General features: G+C 62.3%; 4 protein-coding genes across 4 annotated transcripts in view; 2 read left to right on the top strand and 2 right to left on the bottom strand.

Annotated features, from left to right (window-relative positions):
* The window catches only part of CARNS1 (carnosine synthase 1), a 6,066-nt gene extending 3,744 nt beyond the window's left edge, over positions 1-2,322 (top strand). The window contains exons 7-8 of the mRNA XM_007944944.2: positions 3-161; positions 1,096-2,322. Of these exons, the coding sequence (XP_007943135.2) occupies positions 3-161; positions 1,096-2,322 (1,386 nt within the window). The remainder of the gene's footprint in view (positions 1-2; positions 162-1,095) is intronic.
* A 2,945-nt stretch (positions 2,323-5,267) lies between these two features.
* On the top strand, positions 5,268-10,319 carry RPS6KB2 (ribosomal protein S6 kinase B2). Its single transcript, XM_007944696.2, has 15 exons — positions 5,268-5,360; positions 5,659-5,699; positions 5,793-5,913; positions 6,194-6,262; positions 6,745-6,892; positions 7,890-7,947; positions 8,052-8,152; positions 8,274-8,364; positions 8,444-8,534; positions 8,660-8,767; positions 9,244-9,306; positions 9,437-9,514; positions 9,593-9,700; positions 9,779-9,891; positions 10,133-10,319. The coding sequence occupies exons 1-15, from the start codon at positions 5,283-5,285 to the stop codon at positions 10,317-10,319; spliced, it is 1,455 nt and encodes a 484-aa protein (XP_007942887.1). The 5' UTR covers positions 5,268-5,282.
* A 532-nt stretch (positions 10,320-10,851) lies between these two features.
* LOC103200433 (protein tyrosine phosphatase receptor type C associated protein) lies at positions 10,852-11,614 on the bottom strand. The gene is made up of 2 exons (XM_007944943.1): positions 11,588-11,614; positions 10,852-11,436 (listed from the first exon to the last, which is right to left on the bottom strand). Exons 1-2 carry the CDS (start codon positions 11,612-11,614, stop codon positions 10,852-10,854), a joined length of 612 nt encoding a protein of 203 aa, XP_007943134.1.
* Positions 11,615-13,361: 1,747 nt separating this feature from the next.
* Positions 13,362-18,567, bottom strand: part of CORO1B (coronin 1B) — an 11,370-nt gene continuing 6,164 nt past the window's right edge. Inside the window, exons 2-11 of the mRNA XM_007944695.1 lie at positions 17,745-17,949; positions 17,064-17,186; positions 16,844-16,973; positions 16,504-16,685; positions 16,298-16,417; positions 15,670-15,774; positions 15,417-15,562; positions 14,897-14,954; positions 13,614-13,886; positions 13,362-13,487 (exon numbers count right to left, since the gene is read on the bottom strand). Of these exons, the coding sequence (XP_007942886.1) occupies positions 13,362-13,487; positions 13,614-13,886; positions 14,897-14,954; positions 15,417-15,562; positions 15,670-15,774; positions 16,298-16,417; positions 16,504-16,685; positions 16,844-16,973; positions 17,064-17,186; positions 17,745-17,945 (1,464 nt within the window). The 5' untranslated portion in view covers positions 17,946-17,949. The remainder of the gene's footprint in view (positions 13,488-13,613; positions 13,887-14,896; positions 14,955-15,416; positions 15,563-15,669; positions 15,775-16,297; positions 16,418-16,503; positions 16,686-16,843; positions 16,974-17,063; positions 17,187-17,744; positions 17,950-18,567) is intronic.

The following is an 18,567-nucleotide window of genomic DNA, read 5'->3' as shown; positions in this document are numbered from 1 at the left end:
TGGTGCGGGCGGCCGAGCCGGCGGCGGCGGCGCCGCTCGTGGAGACCATGCTCCGGCGCTCGGCGCGCAGCCTCATGGAGGGCAAGCAGCTGCTGCTGGTCGGCGCGGGCGGCGTCAGCAAGAAGTTCGTGTGGGACGCGGCGCGCGATTACGGGCTCAAGGTGGGCGGGGCCCTCAGGGCGAGGCCTGCGCTGGTGGGGCGGGGCCTGCGCGGGATTACCCTGTAAAGACGAAACCAACCTTGGGGTTGAATCTGGGTCTGTTGCCCTGAAGGAGTTGGGGGACTAAACTCAACCCGACCCCTCCAGTGAATGTCCTCAGGAGATGTGAGAGACTTCCCCAGAGGAGGCAAGGAGACTGGGAGGGGGCTGAAAGCACACAGCGTTAGCTAGCCCTAGAGCGGGGCCTGGCTCCATCGTGGAGCCAAGGGCCTGACCTTTGAGGTTGAATTCCTGCGACTTGGCATATCAGAACACAAGGAGGGTGCTGCGCAGCAGCTTGCAGATCCTGAATCCATTTGACAGCAGTGACCTCACATGGCAGCGTCTTTAGAATGCAGTGGGGGCAGACATTCTGTCCCCATTGAACAGATGGCAACACTGAGGTCAAACGTCTAGACTTCTCAAGCTGGTCCTGATCTCCCACAGTGGCCGCCTCTCCCCTCCCACAGTACAACACCCTCTGAGGAAACTCTATCCTCCAGCCCTTCCCATGCCTTTCTGCTCCCTGACATGGGCCTTGTGTTCTTCCTGGAAGGTCTCTCTGCTCCTCAGCTGCAGGGATTGGAGCCCCACTCTGATTGATTCTGATTCTTCAGCTCCCGGCTTAAGCCTTGCTTCCCCTGGGGTGCCTGCCCTCCCCTCCAGCCTGGGTTAGCAGTCCCACCTCCCCTTGTCCATTCATTCTCTCAGTAACTGAGGTTTAGTGGACACCCATTATGTACCAGGCAGTGGGCTAGGCACTAGGGATGCCTTGGAGAACAAGGCAGGGCAGGTCCCAGGCAATGTCCTAGGCCCCTCCTCTCCCAGCAGTCCAAGCCCAGCACAGGCGGATCTGGGTGTGCCCCTGACTCCCCCCGCCCCCTGCTTTCCGCAGCTGCACCTGGTAGAGTCAGACCCCAACCACTTCGCCTCCCAGCTGGTGCACACCTTCATCCACTTCGATGTGACGGAGCACCGCAGGGATGAGGAGAACGCACAGCTCCTGGCGGAGCTGGTGCGGGCGCGTGGCCTGCAACTTGACGGCTGCTTCTCCTACTGGGACGACTGCCTGGTGCTGACCGCCCTGCTGTGCCAGGAGCTGGGGCTGCCCTGCAGCCCACCGGCCGCCATGCGCCTGGCCAAGCAGAAAAGCTGCACGCAGCTGCACCTGCTGCGCCGCCAGGGCCCACCCTGGCCGGCACCCTCCCTGCATGCTGTCCCTTGCTGCCCACTGGGGAGCGAGGCAGACGTGGAGCGGGCTGTCCACCAGGTGCCCCTGCCCGGCGTCATGAAGCTGGAGTTTGGGGCAGGCGCGGTGGGCGTGCGGCTCGTGGAGGACGCGCCACAGTGCCACGAGCACTTTGCCCGGATCGCCCGTGACTTGCAGGGCGAGGCCGACCACCCAGGCATCGGGCTGGGCTGGGGCAATGCCATGCTCTTGATGGAGTTCGTGGAGGGCACCGAACATGACGTGGACTTGGTGCTCTTTGGCGGGCGGCTGCTGGCCGCTTTTGTCTCCGACAACGGCCCCACGCGGCTGCCTGGCTTCACCGAGACGGCAGCCTGCATGCCCACCGGGCTGGCGCCCGAGCAGGAGGCACAGCTGGTGCAGGCGGCCTTCCGCTGCTGCCTGGGCTGCGGGCTGCTGGATGGGGTCTTCAACGTCGAGCTCAAGCTGACGGGGGCCGGGCCGCGCCTCATCGAGATCAACCCCCGCATGGGAGGTTTCTACCTGCGGGACTGGATCCTGGAGCTGTATGGCGTGGACCTGCTGCTGGCCGCCGCCATGGTGGCCTGCGGCTTGCGGCCCGCCCTGCCCGCCCACCCGCGCGCCCGCGGCCACCTGGTGGGGGTCATGTGCCTCGTGTCCCAGCACCTGCAGGCGCTCAGCTCCACCGCCAGCCGCGAGGCCCTGCAGGCCCTGCATGACCGGGGCGTGCTGCGCCTCAACGTGCTGGAGGAGGCCCTGGTGCCCGGCGAATACGAGGAGCCTTATTGCAGTGTGGCTTGTGCCGGGTCCAGCCCCGCCGAGGCCCGCCTCCGCCTGCTGGGCCTCTGCCAGGGCTTGGGCATCGATGGGCCCCACTACCCTGTTGCCCACTTCCTGTCTCACTTCAAATAGCGCTGGGGCCAGGGGGCAGGGGGCAGAGTGCTTGAGGGGAGGGGGCTGTGCTGCCCTCTGCTCCCGGGGCTCTCCCTGCCTCTCTTCCCATTGCCCTGACTGGCCTGGCCCGGCCCACTCCAAGGCCTCAGGTCGGGTCCAGGTCAGCAGGGCTACTTCAACACCAAGGCCTCCTGGACCCCTACAAGGAAGGATCTGGGATGAGAAGGCCACAGGGCACTCTTGCCCTCCCAGAGGCTCCAGTCCAGCCCACAGCAGCCCCAGGCCTTGGAGAAATAACAACAGCTGCACCTTCTAAGCCCTGGGAGGTGGGAGTGGACCCCAACCCCTCCAAGCCTCTCTCTGTTCCTGCCATCTGCCTGGCTGAGTCCCTGGCTTTGGACAAATCCCAAGCAAACCTTTAACTAAACCCCCTGCCCTCTTTCCCCCATCCTCTCATTGAACAAATTCCAGGATAGGTCTAGAACCTACTGGCAATGCCTTTGGGCAGTGCCCCACCTGTCTGTCCTGAGCAGTGGAATCAGGTGGTCCAGGTCAGCAGTAATCCTCTGGCCACGCACCTCATGCAGATCCTGTTGCCCCGTCTTACAGAGAGGGAAGATGACGGCCCCAAAGTCACACCACAATGGGTGGAGGGTAGAGGGACACAATGCAAGGTCCAGGTTTCTGCTTTAAGTCTTAACCTGCTCACTCAGCTTCTAGGCCTCCTCTCCTCCCCACCCTCGTTCGCATGTGACCCTGAGACATGTGAACACCCCTCCCGTGCACGTGCCCCACCAAGCTTCGGTGCTTTGGCCTCTGTCTGACACACCTAACTAGCACAGGAGAGGCAGCAGCTGGCAGCAGAGTCAGGGAGGCTGATGTTAAGAACTCTTGTCTTCATACAGCACAGGAGCTGGGGACAGCTCCCTAGATATTCCATCCTACCCCCAAATAAAGGCCTGTGGACTAGTGTCGTGTCCGGAGTCTGGGATAGATTCTTTTGACTGGTAGGTGTGTGGGGATGTGGGCAGGAGCCACCTATAGCATCTGGAGCCAAGGAGAGGTCACCCCACCAGCCAGGCCTCTGGCCTGACCCTCAGCAGGTGTGGCCCTACCCTGCACCAGGACTTAATACCTGAGGGTCACACCCAACCAGATGACCTGTAAGCCTGGAGAACCCTGAACTCCGCCCATTCACACCCAGCCTCCCACATCCATAAATGCACATTTAGCCAGATGCCAGCAATCAACTCAACGCTCTAAGCCTGGTCTGGCTCAAATTCACGCCCTGAGAGCCCCATCCAACCAGAAACCAAACCAGAAAAACCAAACGCACTGCCATCGAGTTGATTCCGACTCGTAGCAACCCCTTTTGGGTTTCTGAGGCGGTAAATCTTTACAGAAGTAGATTGCCCAGTCTTCTTTCCTCAGAGTTAGCAGTCAAATAAATCCATTCCCAAATCAAAAGTCACAGATCAGGGTTGGTGTGTTCACACATTCCTTCTTTCAACAAAGTTTTATTAGGCTCCTGTTGTATGTTCAAACCCACCAGCCACTCATCGGAAGGAAGGTGGGGCAATCTACTTCCGTAGGGATACTGCCTCGGAAACCCAAGGAGGGGTCGCTATGAGTCGGATCCGACCCAACGGCAGGGAGTTTATTGTGTATCTTGTCTTAGAAGAAGGGCAGACAGAATGCTCCTTAGACATCAAGATGGTGAGACGTCATCTCACGGCAGACAACGTCATCAGGAGGGACCAGTCTCTGGAGAAGGACATCATGCTTAGTAAAGGGTCAGAAAAAAGAGGAAGGTCATCAACGAGATGGGTGGACACAGTGGCTGCAACCATGGACTCAAGTACAGCAATGACTATGAGGATAGCGTAGGATGGGCAGTGTTTTGTTGTTTTCCATGGGGTCACTATGAGTTGGAACCAACTTCACAGAACTTAACAACACCATTGTGTGCCAAAGAGCCCTGGTGATGCGTGTTAAAGCCATTAACCAAAAAGTTGGTGGTTCAAACCCATCAGCTGCTCTGTGGGAAAAGAAATATAGCAGTCTGCTCCTGTATTTATTTGTGGAAACCCTATGGGTAGTCTACGCTGTCTTAGGGGGTCACTGTGAATCGCGAATACACTCAATGGCAACAGGTTTGGTTCTTATTGGTCCCAGGTCCCTGGGTGGTGCAAACAGTTGGTGGTTTGCACGCATCCAGTGGAGCTGCAGAAGAAAGTCCTGGTAATTTGCTTCTGTCTCCAGGACTGAAATTCACTCCACGAAACGGGTTTGGATTTTTTATTAAGTGCCAGGCGGCCGATTTACTAAATATGCTTAAATTGACAAGGGAACTCACGTCAGCACAAGCCCTCATCTCTCCGGGTGGATCCAACGAGACCCAAGCCGGGATTCGGCAGGAACCTGGCAACCGAGCCTGGCAGTCACTGCACGCGGAGTCCTCGCGCGCGCCGGGAGGCACGTTAGGGAGACGCTGATGCAGCCGCCACCCTTTCAGGGGCGAACCCAGAGGGGATGCTACCCAGCCAGTCGGGCCGAGCGCGGCTCTAAGAGGGCTGGAGACTGAATATATACTTGCACACGCATGCACTTCCGTCCCCGCCCCATCCAGACACGAATTCTCTCCAGAGCCAAGGTAAGCGCCTTCCAGTCCGCTCCTATCCGACCTCGGAGAAGCTGTCGTGAACGAGTGCCCGGCGGACGAGGTTTCCACAGTCTGGAGACTGGACTCCGCGGCGGTCCGCAACTACAACTCCCGAAAGACTTTGCGACAGACCCATCTTTTCTCGCCGCCTGACTGAGCAGTCTGTTGGTGGGAGGGTGACGCCACGCGTGCGTCATCGACGCGCGCGGCCACCGTCGTGGAATGGTGACGTGTAGTCACGCCCTCACCACCACCGCGACTGTCAGTCAGAGAGCGGCCTGGTACCAGCCGTGGGGCCCGCGGGGCCGGGGCCGCCATGGCGGCAGTTTTCGACCTGGATCTGGAAACGGAGGAGGGCAGCGAGGGCGAGGGCGAGCCGGAGCTCAGCCCCGCGGTAAGTTCCCCACCCCGCGCAGCTCGATTGCGACCGCAGCCGGTGTGCCCCGGCGCCCCGGACCCGGAGTGGGCCCCGACCTCTGTAGACTCCGGTCCTTCGCAGGCTGCTGCCCTTGTGCCAGCCCACCGTGAGCCGCCCTCACCTCTCTGACCCGTGCCTCTCCTTGTCACTCCCTGCCCCCTGTCCCGCCAGCTCCCCTCCCCGACACCCCCTCTCCCGAACCCAGCGGTGCAGCTGGGGGCGGGGAGCGGCTTCCTGGCCCTTCCCTTGGCGCTGACCCCTCGGTTTCTCACAGGACGTGTGTCCCCTGGCCGAGTTGAGGTCGGCTGGCCTGGAGTGAGTGAGGGTCGCGTTGGGGGAGGGCGGTGGAGTGGAGAGGGGACCCGGGGAGTCCTGGAGCCCTGCCGCCATCCGCCGCCATGTCCACAGGCCCGTGGGACACTATGAGGAGGTGGAGCTGACCGAGAGCAGCGTCAACCTCGGCCCAGAGCGCATCGGGCCCCAGTGCTTTGAGCTGCTGCGGGTGCTGGGCAAAGGGGGCTACGGCAAGGTACGGGCACCCCTCCTTCCCACCCGCCTCCCAGCCCCGGGGTGCACCGGGCAGAGGGTTCGTGAGACGACTTAGGAATTAGGGAGAGCCTTGGGATGGAGTCAGAGTTACACACAGAGGAGGGAAGGCTTGTCCTCTCAGGCTCTGACAGGGACTCATGCGGCCCCACCCTTGGGTGGGTCCCGGCAGCCCTCTTGGTCCTACTGCTGCAGTTTCAGGGTGGGGTGTCATGAAAACAGAGGTGGAGTGGGCAGTCGATCCGGTCTCCCCTGCCCTACAGGTGTTCCAGGTGCGAAAGGTGCAGGGCACCAACTTGGGCAGAATATATGCCATGAAAGTCCTAAGGAAGGTGAGTCGTTGGTTCAGCCACCTGTACTTAACCAGGTGTTTGCACACGAGCCTGGCTCCTGGAACAGCATCGGGCGCCATGGAGCCGGGCTCTGTTTCATGGCCCCTGTTTTTGGCGTCGATTGGCTCATGTCTACGGGCATGGGGATAGCTATGCGATAATTCTCAACGGGGGGTGATTTTGCACCTCAGGGGCCATTTGGCAACATCTGTGACATCTTTGATTGTCATGACTGGGGCATGTTAGTGGCATCTAGTGGATAGAGACCAAAGGTGCTGCCTAACCTCCTACAATGCACAGGACAGCCCTACCGGGGAGCATTGTCTGGCCCCACGTGTCAGCAGGGCCGAGGGTGAGGGACCCTGCGGTGGAGGGTGAACCCGACCAGAAAAGGTTGCTTGCTGAATAGAGCAGAGACAGGGAACTGCGGAGGGTGGTGCTGGAGGGCCTGACCCCCTTCTCACTGGTCGCCACCTCTCCAGGCCAAAATTGTGCGCAACGCCAAGGACACGGCGCACACACGGGCCGAGCGGAACATTCTCGAGTCTGTGAAGCACCCCTTCATTGTGGAACTGGCCTATGCCTTCCAGACTGGTGGCAAGCTCTACCTCATCCTTGAGTGCCTCAGTGGTAGGAGTGGAGGCCCGGCCAGGGGTGTGGGCAGGGAGCGGGGAAAGCCCTCAGGAGGTGTGGCTGTAGGGTGGTTAGGGGCCCACGCCTAACCATGGGTCCACGCATCCATCCGTCCTTCTCTTTATTCATTCAGCAAACGTCTGTCCAGTGCCTCTTGTGTCCTTCAGCTGTGGGGGTGGTTGGCTCTGGGGAGTGGTGGGGTGTGTGTAGAGGTGCCTGTGGCCTGTTCTGTCCATTTCTCCTGTCCCTCCACGTCCTGCTTCCCTGCCCTGTGTGCCCTGCGTCCAGCCGGGTCCCAATCCAGTCCATTCTTTGCACTCTCGTAGGCAGAGGGGGAAGGTGCAAGTTGCTTCATAACCAGGCACGAGCCTGCATTTCACTCTTTCCTCATGTCCCCTTCACCAACTGCCAGGGTCTTCCTAGAGCACGGTTTACCCCGACCACTCCTGCTCAGACTCTGTGGCTCACTCTGAATGAATACCCAGATAGAGCCTGGCCTGCCTGGCTCCACAGAACAGTCCAGGGCTGCTTTTCCCACCTGTCCCATCTCCCACGTGACCCCATGTGGTTCTTCTCCACACGCTGCATACCCCCTGCCATCTCAGCATCCCCTCTATCTGCACGAGACTTTCGTCCCTTGTGTTGGGATTAACTTTGTCCCCCTTGTCTTCTGCCTGAGATTTTTGGGGTAAGCTCTCAGGGCTGTTGTCTCGGTCTGGCTTCTCCAAGCAGTCTGTGCACGTCGGGCTGAGTGTCCTGAGGGCAGTAGCTGGGTCTCTCCGTCTCTCTGTCCCCAGCGTCACCCAGCACAGGGCCAGGCACCGAGTAGGCATCGGTAGATGTTTGCTGAATTGAATTGAATCCCCACGGCAGCTCTGTGAGGCAGGTAGGGCAGGCCTTATGTGCCCCACTCTCCCCAAGAAGAAAGCTGGACTCAGAGAGAGCCAAGGGGTCTTGGTCCTGGCACAGAGCCACTGAGGTGTTTGTGTCACAGGTGGCGAGCTCTTCACACACCTGGAGCGAGAGGGCATCTTCCTGGAGGACACAGCCTGGTGGGTGTGCTTCCTGCCCCTTTCTCTCTCCTCTCTGGGGCTCCGGGATCCCCAGGGCCCAGCTCGTGCCCCATCCTTGCCTTCACCTCGTCTTGCCTCTGCAGCTTCTACCTGGCAGAGATCACCCTGGCCCTTGGCCATCTGCACTCCCAAGGCATCATCTACCGAGACCTCAAGCCAGAAAACATCATGCTCAACAGCCAGGGTGCGTCTGTGCACGTGCGCGGCTTCGTGCGCTGGGTCCAGAAGCTTCGGGGAGGGCTGAGGCACTCCGTGGGTCATGGGGGGGAGGCTGCCCTTGACCCTGCGTCAGTCTTCTTCCTCAGGCCACATCAAACTGACAGACTTTGGCCTCTGCAAGGAGTCGATTCACGAGGGCGCCATCACCCACACCTTCTGCGGCACCATCGAGTACATGTGAGCAGCAGCTGCCTGGGTTCAGGGTCGAGGGACGGCCAGCGGAGCCTGGGCTGACTGAGGCTTCCACCCGGCCCAGGGCCCCTGAGATCCTGGTGCGCAGCGGCCACAACCGGGCGGTGGACTGGTGGAGCCTGGGGGCGCTGATGTATGACATGCTCACTGGATCGGCAAGTCCAGCCCCCTTGTGGTGGCGGGGAGTGGGAGGAGCCCCCCATCCCAGGGCAGGAGCAGCGGCAGCAGCAGGGCCTGGTGGGAGGCCCACAAGGCCCCTGTCACCTTCTGCCTCCTCCAGCCACCCTTCACTGCGGAGAACCGGAAGAAAACCATGGACAAGATCATCAAGGGGAAGCTGGTGCTGCCCCCCTACCTCACACCGGATGCCCGGGACCTTGTCAAGAAGGTGGGATGCCTCCTGCCCCTGGCAGAGCCCCGCTGCTTCTCCCCAGGCCCTGTGGGCGCTCGGCATGGCTTCCTGAGTCTCTGGCTCGAGGGGAGCCAGTGCCGCCCCGCCTGGTCACTGTCTACCTTTGGGAGTGGAAGGGTCACTGCGTCTGGTGCCTGAGCTCTTACCAGACCGGCTGCTGGCCCTGGGCAGGCCGCTCGTCTTGAGTCCTAATCAGCAGAGCCCTTACTAGAAGGCTTCTACGCTCTTAGCCTAAGAGACCCCCAAAAGGTGGCTCTCGGTGGTATACGGGGAGGCTCGCCCAGCAGGGGCTCCATCCAGGTGTGGCCCTGGCATCCCAGTAAAGTGTTCTGGGTGCTGTTGGACCAAACTGGACAGTCCTGAGGGAGCCCTCCCCGTCCCCCTCTGCCAGCCCCTGGGAACCAGGGAGCACACCACCTCGTCCCGCCCTTACCCTCTGCCTGGTCCCCTAGTTTCTGAAGCGGAATCCCAGCCAGCGGATTGGGGGCGGCCCAGGGGACGCCGCTGATGTGCAGGTAGGCCTGGGACCACCACGAGCGGGTAGGGCTGAGCTTCCAAGGGTGGTGGGCTGCACGGGGGGGCTGAGGGCAGCGGGAGGGAGCTGGGAGCCTGCCCTGCTGATGTCTGGGGCCGTCCCACCCACAGAGGCACCCCTTCTACCGGCATATCAACTGGGAAGACCTCCTGGCCCGCCGTGTGGACCCCCCCTTCAGGCCCTCCCTGGTGAGCAGGGAGCCTGGGGCGGGCTGAGGACCCTCCTTCCCAGGTGCCCTGACCCCTGCCCCTGTGCTCGGCCTGCAGCAGTCAGAGGAGGACGTGAGCCAGTTTGATACCCGCTTCACACGGCAGACACCAGTGGACAGTCCCGATGACTCGGCTCTCAGCGAGAGCGCCAACCAGGCCTTCCTGGTGAGTCCTGGGGCCTGAAGCTGGCGGGGACAAGGCAGGGCTTGTGGGGACACTGAGCAGGCCCGGCCTCTGCCCCAGGGCTTTACATACGTGGCACCCTCCGTCCTGGACAGCATCAAGGAGGGCTTCTCCTTTCAGCCCAAGCTGCGCTCCCCCAGGCGTCGCAACAGCAGCCCCCGGACCCCCATCAGGTACCACGCACGTGTGGAGGGGCCAGCCGCTGGGGCAGGGGGCCGCCTTAGCTAGGGCTCTGCATCAGCTACTGACACTGGCCTCATTTCCTCATCTTTACCTGGGAGCCTCAGTCCCTGGAGTTTGGGGCCCTTGCACCCTGATACCCAGGACAGGTGGGGAAGCCTGCCCTCCCTGACACTGTGCCAGCAGCCTGGCTGGGCCTGGGAGGCTCTGACTCTACCTTGGTTTTCCCTGCAGCCCCCTGAAGTTCTCCCCCTTTGAGGGGTTCCGACCCAGCGCCGGCCCACCGGAGCCCCTGGAGCCAGCTCTACCCCCACTCCTGCCTCCACCGCCACCACAGCCCTCAAGCACGGCCCCTCTCCCCATCCGTCCCCCCTCAGGGACCAAGAAGTCCAAGAGGGGCCGTGGGCGTCCGGGGCGTTAGGAGGGCTGTGCGGGGAGGCCCCTTCCTGTAGGCTCTGAGGACTGTGGGACTCTGGACCAGCTCCTGAGACCCGTGTGGGTGTTGTGGAGGGGAGTGAGTGAGGGTGAGTGTGTGTCTTTGTTGGGGTGGCCGTGGCCCCTGAATCATGAGCGTAGAGGGCCACAGGCCACAGCTGCAGGGTGGGGCCCAGCCGCCCATCTGCATGAACTGTGTCCCTGGGAAATTAAAGTGTGAATCATGGCACTGACGTGGCTCGTCCTTTGGGCACGGGGGGTCGTGCTAGGAGGAGCCCCTGCCCGGGAGTGGGAGGTTCCCATAGGATCACAGCACCTTGGGTTGGAGATTGTAGTTTTATTCAGAAGACTGCCTTCCACCCCTATGGATGGGCAGGTGGGGAATGGGGTGGGACCTGGTCAGGGAGTTACAGTCCTTGCGGGGTATGGGTGACGGGGTCCAGTGCAGGTCATGTCCAGCTAGACAACTGGGGAAGCAGAGGCACTATGAGCACGGGTGTGGCAGCTGAGGCTGGACCCTAGAGTGCGGTGACGTGGGCGCCCTGGCCCCCGGCTGCCCCCGCGCTGTCGTCCCAGGCCGCGCTGCCAGCGAAGGCGTGCAGGTCGCTGAGCAGGGCCTCGGCACTGCCCCCCGAGCCTGCCGGCCCCTGGATGCTGAGGCCCAGGGCCTGCGCGGGGGCCTGACCCGGACTGGCCGCTTCCGCACACAGCTGCTGCTCTTCGCGGGGTTCAGCCTCCGCTAGGCCGCCATCCACGACATAGTCGTCGTCAGCATCCCTCTCGTCTTGCTGCTCAAGGTCAATGTCTGATGACGCTGGCTCGGCCCGGGCCCTAAGCCAGCGACCTGGGGGGCTGGCCCACAGCAGGCGGCGTGTGCGGCCCCACAGCGCAGCGCCGAGGCGGACCGGGTGGTAGTAACCCCCCGAGTCGCGACTGAGGCGGCGCCAGGCCAGTGCCAGGCCAGTGGCCAGCAGCAGGAGCAGCAGGAACAGCAAGATGATGGTGACAGAGTTGGAGCTCGTGCTGTCCTTGGTCTTGCTGCCGGAGCCCAGGGCCCCCGGCAGGGCCAGCAGGGCCCCGAGCCCCAGGACGCAGGACAGAGCCTGTGGAGACGGGGGCTTATCACTTGGGGGCAAGGAGCAGGCCACGATTGGGGTGACCCACCACTTTCCTCTTCTAAGAGGGGACAGTCAAGCAGAAAAGCCCAAGTCCTTTCCCTGCCGATGAGGCCCTGGCCACCTCCCTGCCACTCACCTCACTTGTCCCAGCACACACCTTCATGCTGCTGGCTGTAGCCACATGGCCCACCTGCTACCGTCTTCAAGTCTTGGTTCAAAACATCACCTTGGTCAGGCCTCTCCTGATCTCCCTTACTGGCCTGCTCTCATAGCACAGCCCACCCCCTGCTGTCAGCCCTGCCAGCGTGCTGACCTTTGTCCCCTGGCACCGCAAACCCCTTGGTCATCCTCTCCACCCACTGCTGTTTCATGTCTCGTCTCCCCTCTCAGGATGTGGAACGGAGACCCTTGCAGGGGTTTGGGGTCTTTTACACTGAGCACCTATACCCACACCTGGCGCCTAGCAGGTGCTCAGACTGCCTGCCTGGGGGTGGGCTCGGAGGGGAGGGAAGGCGTCCCCAGGCCAATGTTGGGGGTGTTTCCTGAGACCCTGGCTGGAGGAAACGTCCCACCTGCACTTGGCCAGGTCCCAGGATGGGGGTCCCCAAGGCCCCTCTTCCCTCCCAGCCACAGGGCCGCCCCAGCTGCAGCGTTTCCGTTCAGCTGCACGTCCCCAGGGCCTCAGCGTGAAGGACCGAGGAGTGGGGGCGAACACAGCTGCCAGAGGAAGCCTGCGGTTGGAACAAGGCAGGTGGGGGTGATGTGGGGAGGGGTGCTGACTGCACCTTCCCCCACCCTGGCCCTGTGTACCCTGACTCCGGTGATAGAAGCTGGGACTGTCCCCAAGTCCAGCTCCCAAGGGGAGGAGTGAGGAGGTCCATCCATCTCAGGACCTGGAGCAGGGCTACACAGAGTCCCATGGGGTGCAGCCGGGAGGGGAGGGAAAGGCAAGGCCTGGCTTCTAACCGCCCCCCTCTTCACTCTCCTGGGTACCTCGATGCTGCCCGCCCCCCCCGCTTCTGCTTCTGGGCCCACACAGGGCACCTTCCTCTGCTCCCTGGGGCCCAGCCGGTCGGTCCAGCTCGAATCCCAGGAACCCAGAGGGCTCCCACACTCACCATGGGCCAGCTGTCTCCCACCAGGCGTACGCCTCCAGCCCTGGCTGTGCTGGGCGAGAAGTGAGCTCTCGTGCTCCCCACTGCTGGGGGTGCCCCGACACTTCCGCTTCCTGCCCAGAATGCCCCGCCCCGCCCTCCCTGCCACAGGACCCCGATGGGGGTCTCGGGCCTGACAGACCCATCCCAGTGCACATGCTCCCACAGGTCACACCCGGGATGAAGCTGGGGCCACGGGGCCTGTGGCCAGGCCTCCAGAGGGAGGAACTGGGCACCCTGCCAAGAGCAGGGCATGGCCTTGGAGGCGTGCGCAGGTCTCCTGCCTCAGCCTCCCTGCCTGGCAGGGGTCTGGGAAGTCATGGCCTGGTCCCACCCTCCCTCCATGTGGGAATCCTGTGAGCCTCACTGCCCCCACGTCTCCAAGCTTCCTTCCCCACCCCTACTCTTGCAACAGAAGGTCAAACCTGGCTTTTAGAAAGAGAATTTTATTTGGAATGAAAATATAGAGCCCATCCCTCCCACTTCCTTTAGAGAAGGGCAGGGGGCTGGACGGGGCAGGGAGATGGTCTCTCTGAGCACAAGCGAGCCTGCTTGGAACAAAATCCTCCACAGTAACGATGCATGACCAGACCCAGGCAGGAGCTGCAGCCGGGCCACAGGATGGGCTGGGCCGGGGGTCGACCCCTGAACCCGCCCCAGGGGCCCTGGCAGCCGGGGGGTCCCTGTGACCAGCCAGCAGCAGCTGAGCAAGAATGGGGCGGTGGAGGAGGTGGCGGCAGCCCTTGGGGCAGAGGCCTAGACGTCTCCATTCTCCAGGCGGCCGAGCTGCTCCTCCAGGCGGCTGATGCGCTCGCCCTGCTCCTTGACCAGTGCCCGCAGCATCTGCAGCTCCTGCGTCACCTCCTCCAGCTTCCTGGCCTCCTGCAGGGCCGGCGGGTCAGGGGCCGGCTCTCCCCAAACCGCGAGCCCAGAGAGGGCGACCGATGACCCGCAACCACATGACACCCGAGGCCCGTCCACCATCCCCGCCCGACCACAGGCACATACCCCTGCTCCAGCGAGGCTGCCGCTGGCAGTGGTCACACCAGTAGTGGCCGCAGCTGCAGGGGCCCCTGGGCGGGTGGGGGTGGCAGTGGGCCGGCTGTCCGAGAGCACGTTTCGCCGGCTGACCTTCAGGTCCCGCTGTTTGCTGGGCACGTAGGCCTCGCGCAGAGAGATGAGGATGGGATCGGCATTGCGCCCGCTCACCCACTCCTCTGCCTCCAGGGCCGCCTCAGGCCCAGCCGTGTCGGGGTACAGGTCGTCCTGGAAGAGGTCCGACTGTGCGGGGGGTGGGCAGGATCAGCGGAGTAGGCAAGAACCTCAGGGAGAGAGCCATGTCCTCTCGCTGATGGCCATCACTCACCTGTCACCATGGCCTGGCCACCCCAGAAGGGGCAGCTGTCCCTGTCACTGTGCTGGCTACAGTGGTCTGCCCTCCCCTCCAGCCCTGACCTCTCCTGAGCTGCTCTCGGGCAGGCGGCGAGGGAAGCTGACCACTGAGCCTCATGCCTCCCATCTCATTACAGTCCCCAAGGCCGGATGCCTTCCCCAGCTGCCACTGCCCCTGGTCCTATAGCCCCTGTCCCAGCTAAGGTCTCATCTCATTGGGACTGATGTTGCCAGTCTTCTAACCTCCATGCTTGGACCCTGCCTCCCCGTCTCCAATGGCCCAGCCCATGTGACCTTTCAAAAGCTCAAACTGTCCTTTCACTTCCCATCTGAATGTCAACAAAGCTCCCCCAAGCCTTCCACAGACTCCCGGAGCTGACCCTGTGACACACCCCCTTGTAGGCTGCAGGGCCAGCTCCAGTGCTTTGGGGAAGCCATGCGTGTGCCCACAGACAGGGAGCTCTTGGGGCAGGCCTCGCTGGCCTGGCTCCCGGCTCTGCTTGCTGAGAAGGTGCCTGGCACACTGACAGGGGCCCTCAGTAAACATCCCTAGGTCACCTGTGACCTGCTCCCCCCGTGAGACTCTCCTCTAGCCAGAAGTATCCCTCACCGTCCCTTTTTCCATTCCCAATCCCATTGGATGGCCCTGCCTCCTACAAGAAGCCCTCCATGACTGCTGTGATCTCTGCAACTGTCCCCTCTCCTGCAGCTCCCCCAGGGCAGGGCCCCTGGCTCACCCCTCGTCCCTTCCCTGCTGACCTGCAAGCTGGCACACACACTGGCCTGGGTGCAGGGCATGCTGGCATCTGTCCAGCCCACTGGCCACACCTCCCACTCACAGGCCTGGCTCAGGCATTTCTGTGGACCCACTACTATGGGAGGGGCAAAGGTGACCTCACCTTTCTTGGCACAGTCATGACAACAGGCTCACACTTGCGTTCATGCAGTTTATAGAACCTGGAGAAAGGAGAGGACCAGAGGGGCAGCCCCTTCAGCTCTCCTGACTCCCTCTACCAGTCCCTCCCACAGACTGACCCCTGACGCCCAGGCCCCGCCCTCAGGCTGTATCCCCATTCTGGGCTCCCAGGGTCTGCCTCCTGCCCTGGCCCCTCCTGAGGGCTGTTCCTGCTCTCAGCCCCTCACCCAGCCACCAGGCTGCCCAGCACCCCTCTTTTATTTTTTTTTAAATTTTTGCAGTGTTCACTTCTCCCTGCCCAGAATCAACAACAAAGTTTCCTTCCACATAGAAACCTTTCCTTGACTTTTTACAGTAAGGAACTAATACAGTATTTGTCCTATGATTGACTTATTTCACTCATCATAATGTCCTCTAAGTTCATGCCTGTTATACAGTGTTTTGCAGGTTCTGCATTACTCTTTAGTGCTGCATAGTATTCCACTGTCCAGCACCCCTCTTACCGGGCGATCTCACACTTGCTGACCTCCAGGCCCCTCTTAGGCATGCTGCCCATCCCTCTCTGGGGCTCTTTGCTGGTGAACGTGTTCAGGAAGTGGATGTAAGGGGGCTCATCTGTGATCTCAAAGTACCGGATGCTGGAGTCACCCTAGAGCAGAGGGGGGGGTACGTGAGCACACAAGCAGGCTCTTTTCCTGCCCCCCCCCCGCCACGCGCAGCCCACCCCCCGCCATGCCCAGCCCAGCCCAGCCCCACCTTGCCACAGACATAGACCACACTGGTGTCAGGGTCGTAGAACGGCAGCAGGGCCCCGTTGCTTGAGTCCAGCTCTTGCAGGGCCATGGGCTCCTCCAGGTTCCCCTGGCATGTCAGAGAGGAAGTCAGGCCAGGATCCCACAGTCAGGGTGGGGTGCCTGACCCGTGCCCTGCCAGGCCCTCCCAGCTCCTGTCCACATCAGGGCCAGGCCCTCCCAGCTCCTGTCCACATCAGGGCCACTTGCACCTGCCTGCTTCCAACCTTATAGGCTACTGCCGGCCACTGAGCCAGGGGATGCCAGGCAGCACCAGCTCCCACCTCAGGGGCCCCCAGAGGCCACAGTGCAGAAGCACAGAACTGTGGGACACAGCACTTCAGGGGAGAAGTTGGGAAGGCTTCCTGGAGGAGAGGGCCTGTACTGGGCCATGAAGAATGATTACAAGCAAGCTAGGGAACAACAGGCAACGACACAGAGGTAGTGGAGACAATAGGAAAAAATCAGACAGGCAGGGTCAGAGAACGGGGCTCCTGAGGGCCTGTGTGCCAGGCTGAGGACAAGTGCAGCTCTTGGGGGGTGGGTGCGGGCCCAGGCACAATATGCCCCTCGGGCCTGCCACCACCACTCACCGGGTCCCAGAGTGCCAACTGTCGCTCACTCATGCGGCTGAAGCCCGTGGTAAACACCTTGCCGTCTGCCAAGAAGATGGCCCGCATGGGCCGGGCGCCCTCGTGAGCCTTCTCTCGCTCCTGGGCAAGGGGCAGGTGGTCAGTGCAGCACCCTGTCAGGCCCTGGGGCCTGGCCACGGCCATGCACACCCCCCGGGGCCACGTACCGCCACCAGAGTGCCCCGGCGGGGGTCAATGATGCGCACGCTCTTGTCCTTGCAGGCGGAGCAGAAGAGGCTGCCATTTCGACTCCAGCAGACGTTGTAGATGAGGTCCGGGTGCTGGGAGTCCAGGCGGTACAGCTCCTCGGCCGTACCCACATTCCAGATGAGCACCACATTGTCACAGCCTGGTGGGCAGACGGGGGCCGTCAGCCTGGCCTGCCCTCCTACACCGGGCCCCGCCCCTCAACGTCTGTGCGACCCAGTGCGTCCACCTATTGGACAGCCTGGGAGGGCAAAGGGAAGACGCAAGCCTCCTATGCGCACGCAGGGGCGGGGCTGCAACCTGCGCTGAGCAGCACGTTGCGGGCCGTTGGGTGCCAGCTGATGATGCCCACTCGCTTGGTGTGCCCTTCCAGCACCACCACCGGCTCCGTCAGAGGTGAGACCAGCCCGTTTTCAGGGATCTGCCAGACCTGGGAGAAAGGGAGGTACTCGGGCTGACCCCTCCGCCTGCCGCGGCCTCATCCCTGCTGCCCACGCCACCAGCCCCGAGCGAGCCTCACCATGACGGTGCAGTCCTCCGAGCCACTGGCGATGACCTCATCATTGTGGGGACACCAGTCGATGTCCAGGACGGGGCCCGTGTGGCCACATACTGTCGGGTAGGCCTTGTCAATGCGGCCCGTCTGCAGGCATTGGGGGGACAGTCATGGAGGACCCAGGGCTCCCGGGCTTTGTCCCTCCATGGTGGAGTGGGGATGACCTGCTGGGCCTGCCCACAAGTGGCCACCTCGAGGACTGCCGTGACTGACTGCCCCACCCGCCTGCCAGATGAGCAGGAAGCTGTTTGTTGCCTGTGCCATAAAATAAAACTCTGTGGCAATAAAACACTTTCTTTATCTCAGCCAACACCTCCCAAGCAATATATCTGATTATGACCCTGCTGGGTGGTGTGGAAGGAGCTCTAGCCGGGCAGCGGTTAAAAGCATTCAGCTGCTAACTAAAAGATTGGTGGTTCAAACCCACCAGCGGCACCACAGGAGAAAGATGGGGCAGTCTGCTTCTGTAACGACTGACAGCCTCGGAAACCCTACAGGGCAGTTCTACCCTGTCCTATAACGTCACTGAGTTAGACTCCACACGATGGCAGTGGGTGGTGAGTGGGTAGTGTAGGGCTAGGGAGAGGGAGATGTGACGTGTGAGGTGGAGAGGGTCTGGCAGGTGTGCCTGAGGTGGGCACCCACCTTGCCCAGAGGGAGCACCAGGAAGGCACCCCCACCACTGGCCTCCACAATCACTGCCAGGAACTTGGGGTTGACGGCGCAGAAGGTGCTGTCCCAGGTGACGCGGGACACTCGGATGTCCTCGTAGCACTGGTCATTTTTGACTGGCTGGCCGAACACGTGCCGGAACTTGCTCTGCCGAACCACTTTGCGGAAGGACATGTCTGCAGGGTGGAAGGCGAGGTGAGCGGCCTGGCCCAACAACCCGCAGCCCTCCGCGGGCTACCTAAAGCAAGTGCGGACGTGGGTCTCGGTGTCCCCGGATACAGAAGGGTCGCAGGGGTGGACGAACGGCATCTGCAGGGGAACCACACTGACCCTTGGCCCTGGCCCAGCCCCGAGGGGCTTTGCAGACCCTGCTGCCTCTCCCTGGCTCAGGTATGTGTGCGGAGCAGGGGACACAGGGCCCAAGGCAGAGGAAGCCGAGTTATCATGCAGGCCCTCCAGCTGGGAGGAGGCTCCTTCCTGCCCCGGGGTTTGGAGCCCGGCTGATGGGAAGGAAGGAGGGGGGCAGGATAGGGCCGCAGGGTGGGCCGAGCAAGGCCACAGCTCTGAGTCCCCCGCCCCGCTGGCTGCAGGCTGGCTGCAGGGACGTGCAGGCGCCGGCGAGGGCCCGGGAGCGGGGCACGGGGGCGCCGCTCCCATCTGTAGAGCATCTCTGGGCGGGTGCAAGGGGAACCGGGCGCCCGCCTTTCAGGGACCCCGACCCAGGAGGGAAGATGCTGGACGGCTAGAGAGCGGGGGCTGAGAGTGGGGCGCCCAGGAAGGGAGCGCTCCTCGGCTC

The sequence above is a fragment of the Orycteropus afer genome, unplaced genomic scaffold (assembly GCF_000298275.1).
Source record: "Orycteropus afer afer isolate SDZICR_OR568_19922 unplaced genomic scaffold, OryAfe1.0 scaffold00130, whole genome shotgun sequence".
In the NCBI taxonomy this organism is placed as follows: Eukaryota; Metazoa; Chordata; class Mammalia; order Tubulidentata; family Orycteropodidae; genus Orycteropus; species Orycteropus afer.
This window is presented reverse-complemented; position numbering and strand designations above follow the sequence as displayed.

Bases quoted from the DNA above. Each gene is read 5' to 3' on its own strand.
- RPS6KB2 (XM_007944696.2), top strand. From the start codon at position 5,283: ATGGCGGCAGTTTTCGACCTGGATCTGGAAACGGAGGAGGGCAGCGAG. The intron at 8,365-8,443 runs GTGAGCAGCAGC...CACCCGGCCCAG, and splicing joins TGCGGCACCATCGAGTACAT to GGCCCCTGAGATCCTGGTGC. The intron at 9,892-10,132 runs GTACCACGCACG...TTTTCCCTGCAG, and splicing joins AGCCCCCGGACCCCCATCAG to CCCCCTGAAGTTCTCCCCCT.
- LOC103200433 (XM_007944943.1), bottom strand. From the start codon at position 11,614: ATGAAGGTGTGTGCTGGGACAAGTGAG. The intron at 11,437-11,587 runs GTGAGTGGCAGG...CCGTCTCCACAG, and splicing joins TGTGTGCTGGGACAAGTGAG to GCTCTGTCCTGCGTCCTGGG.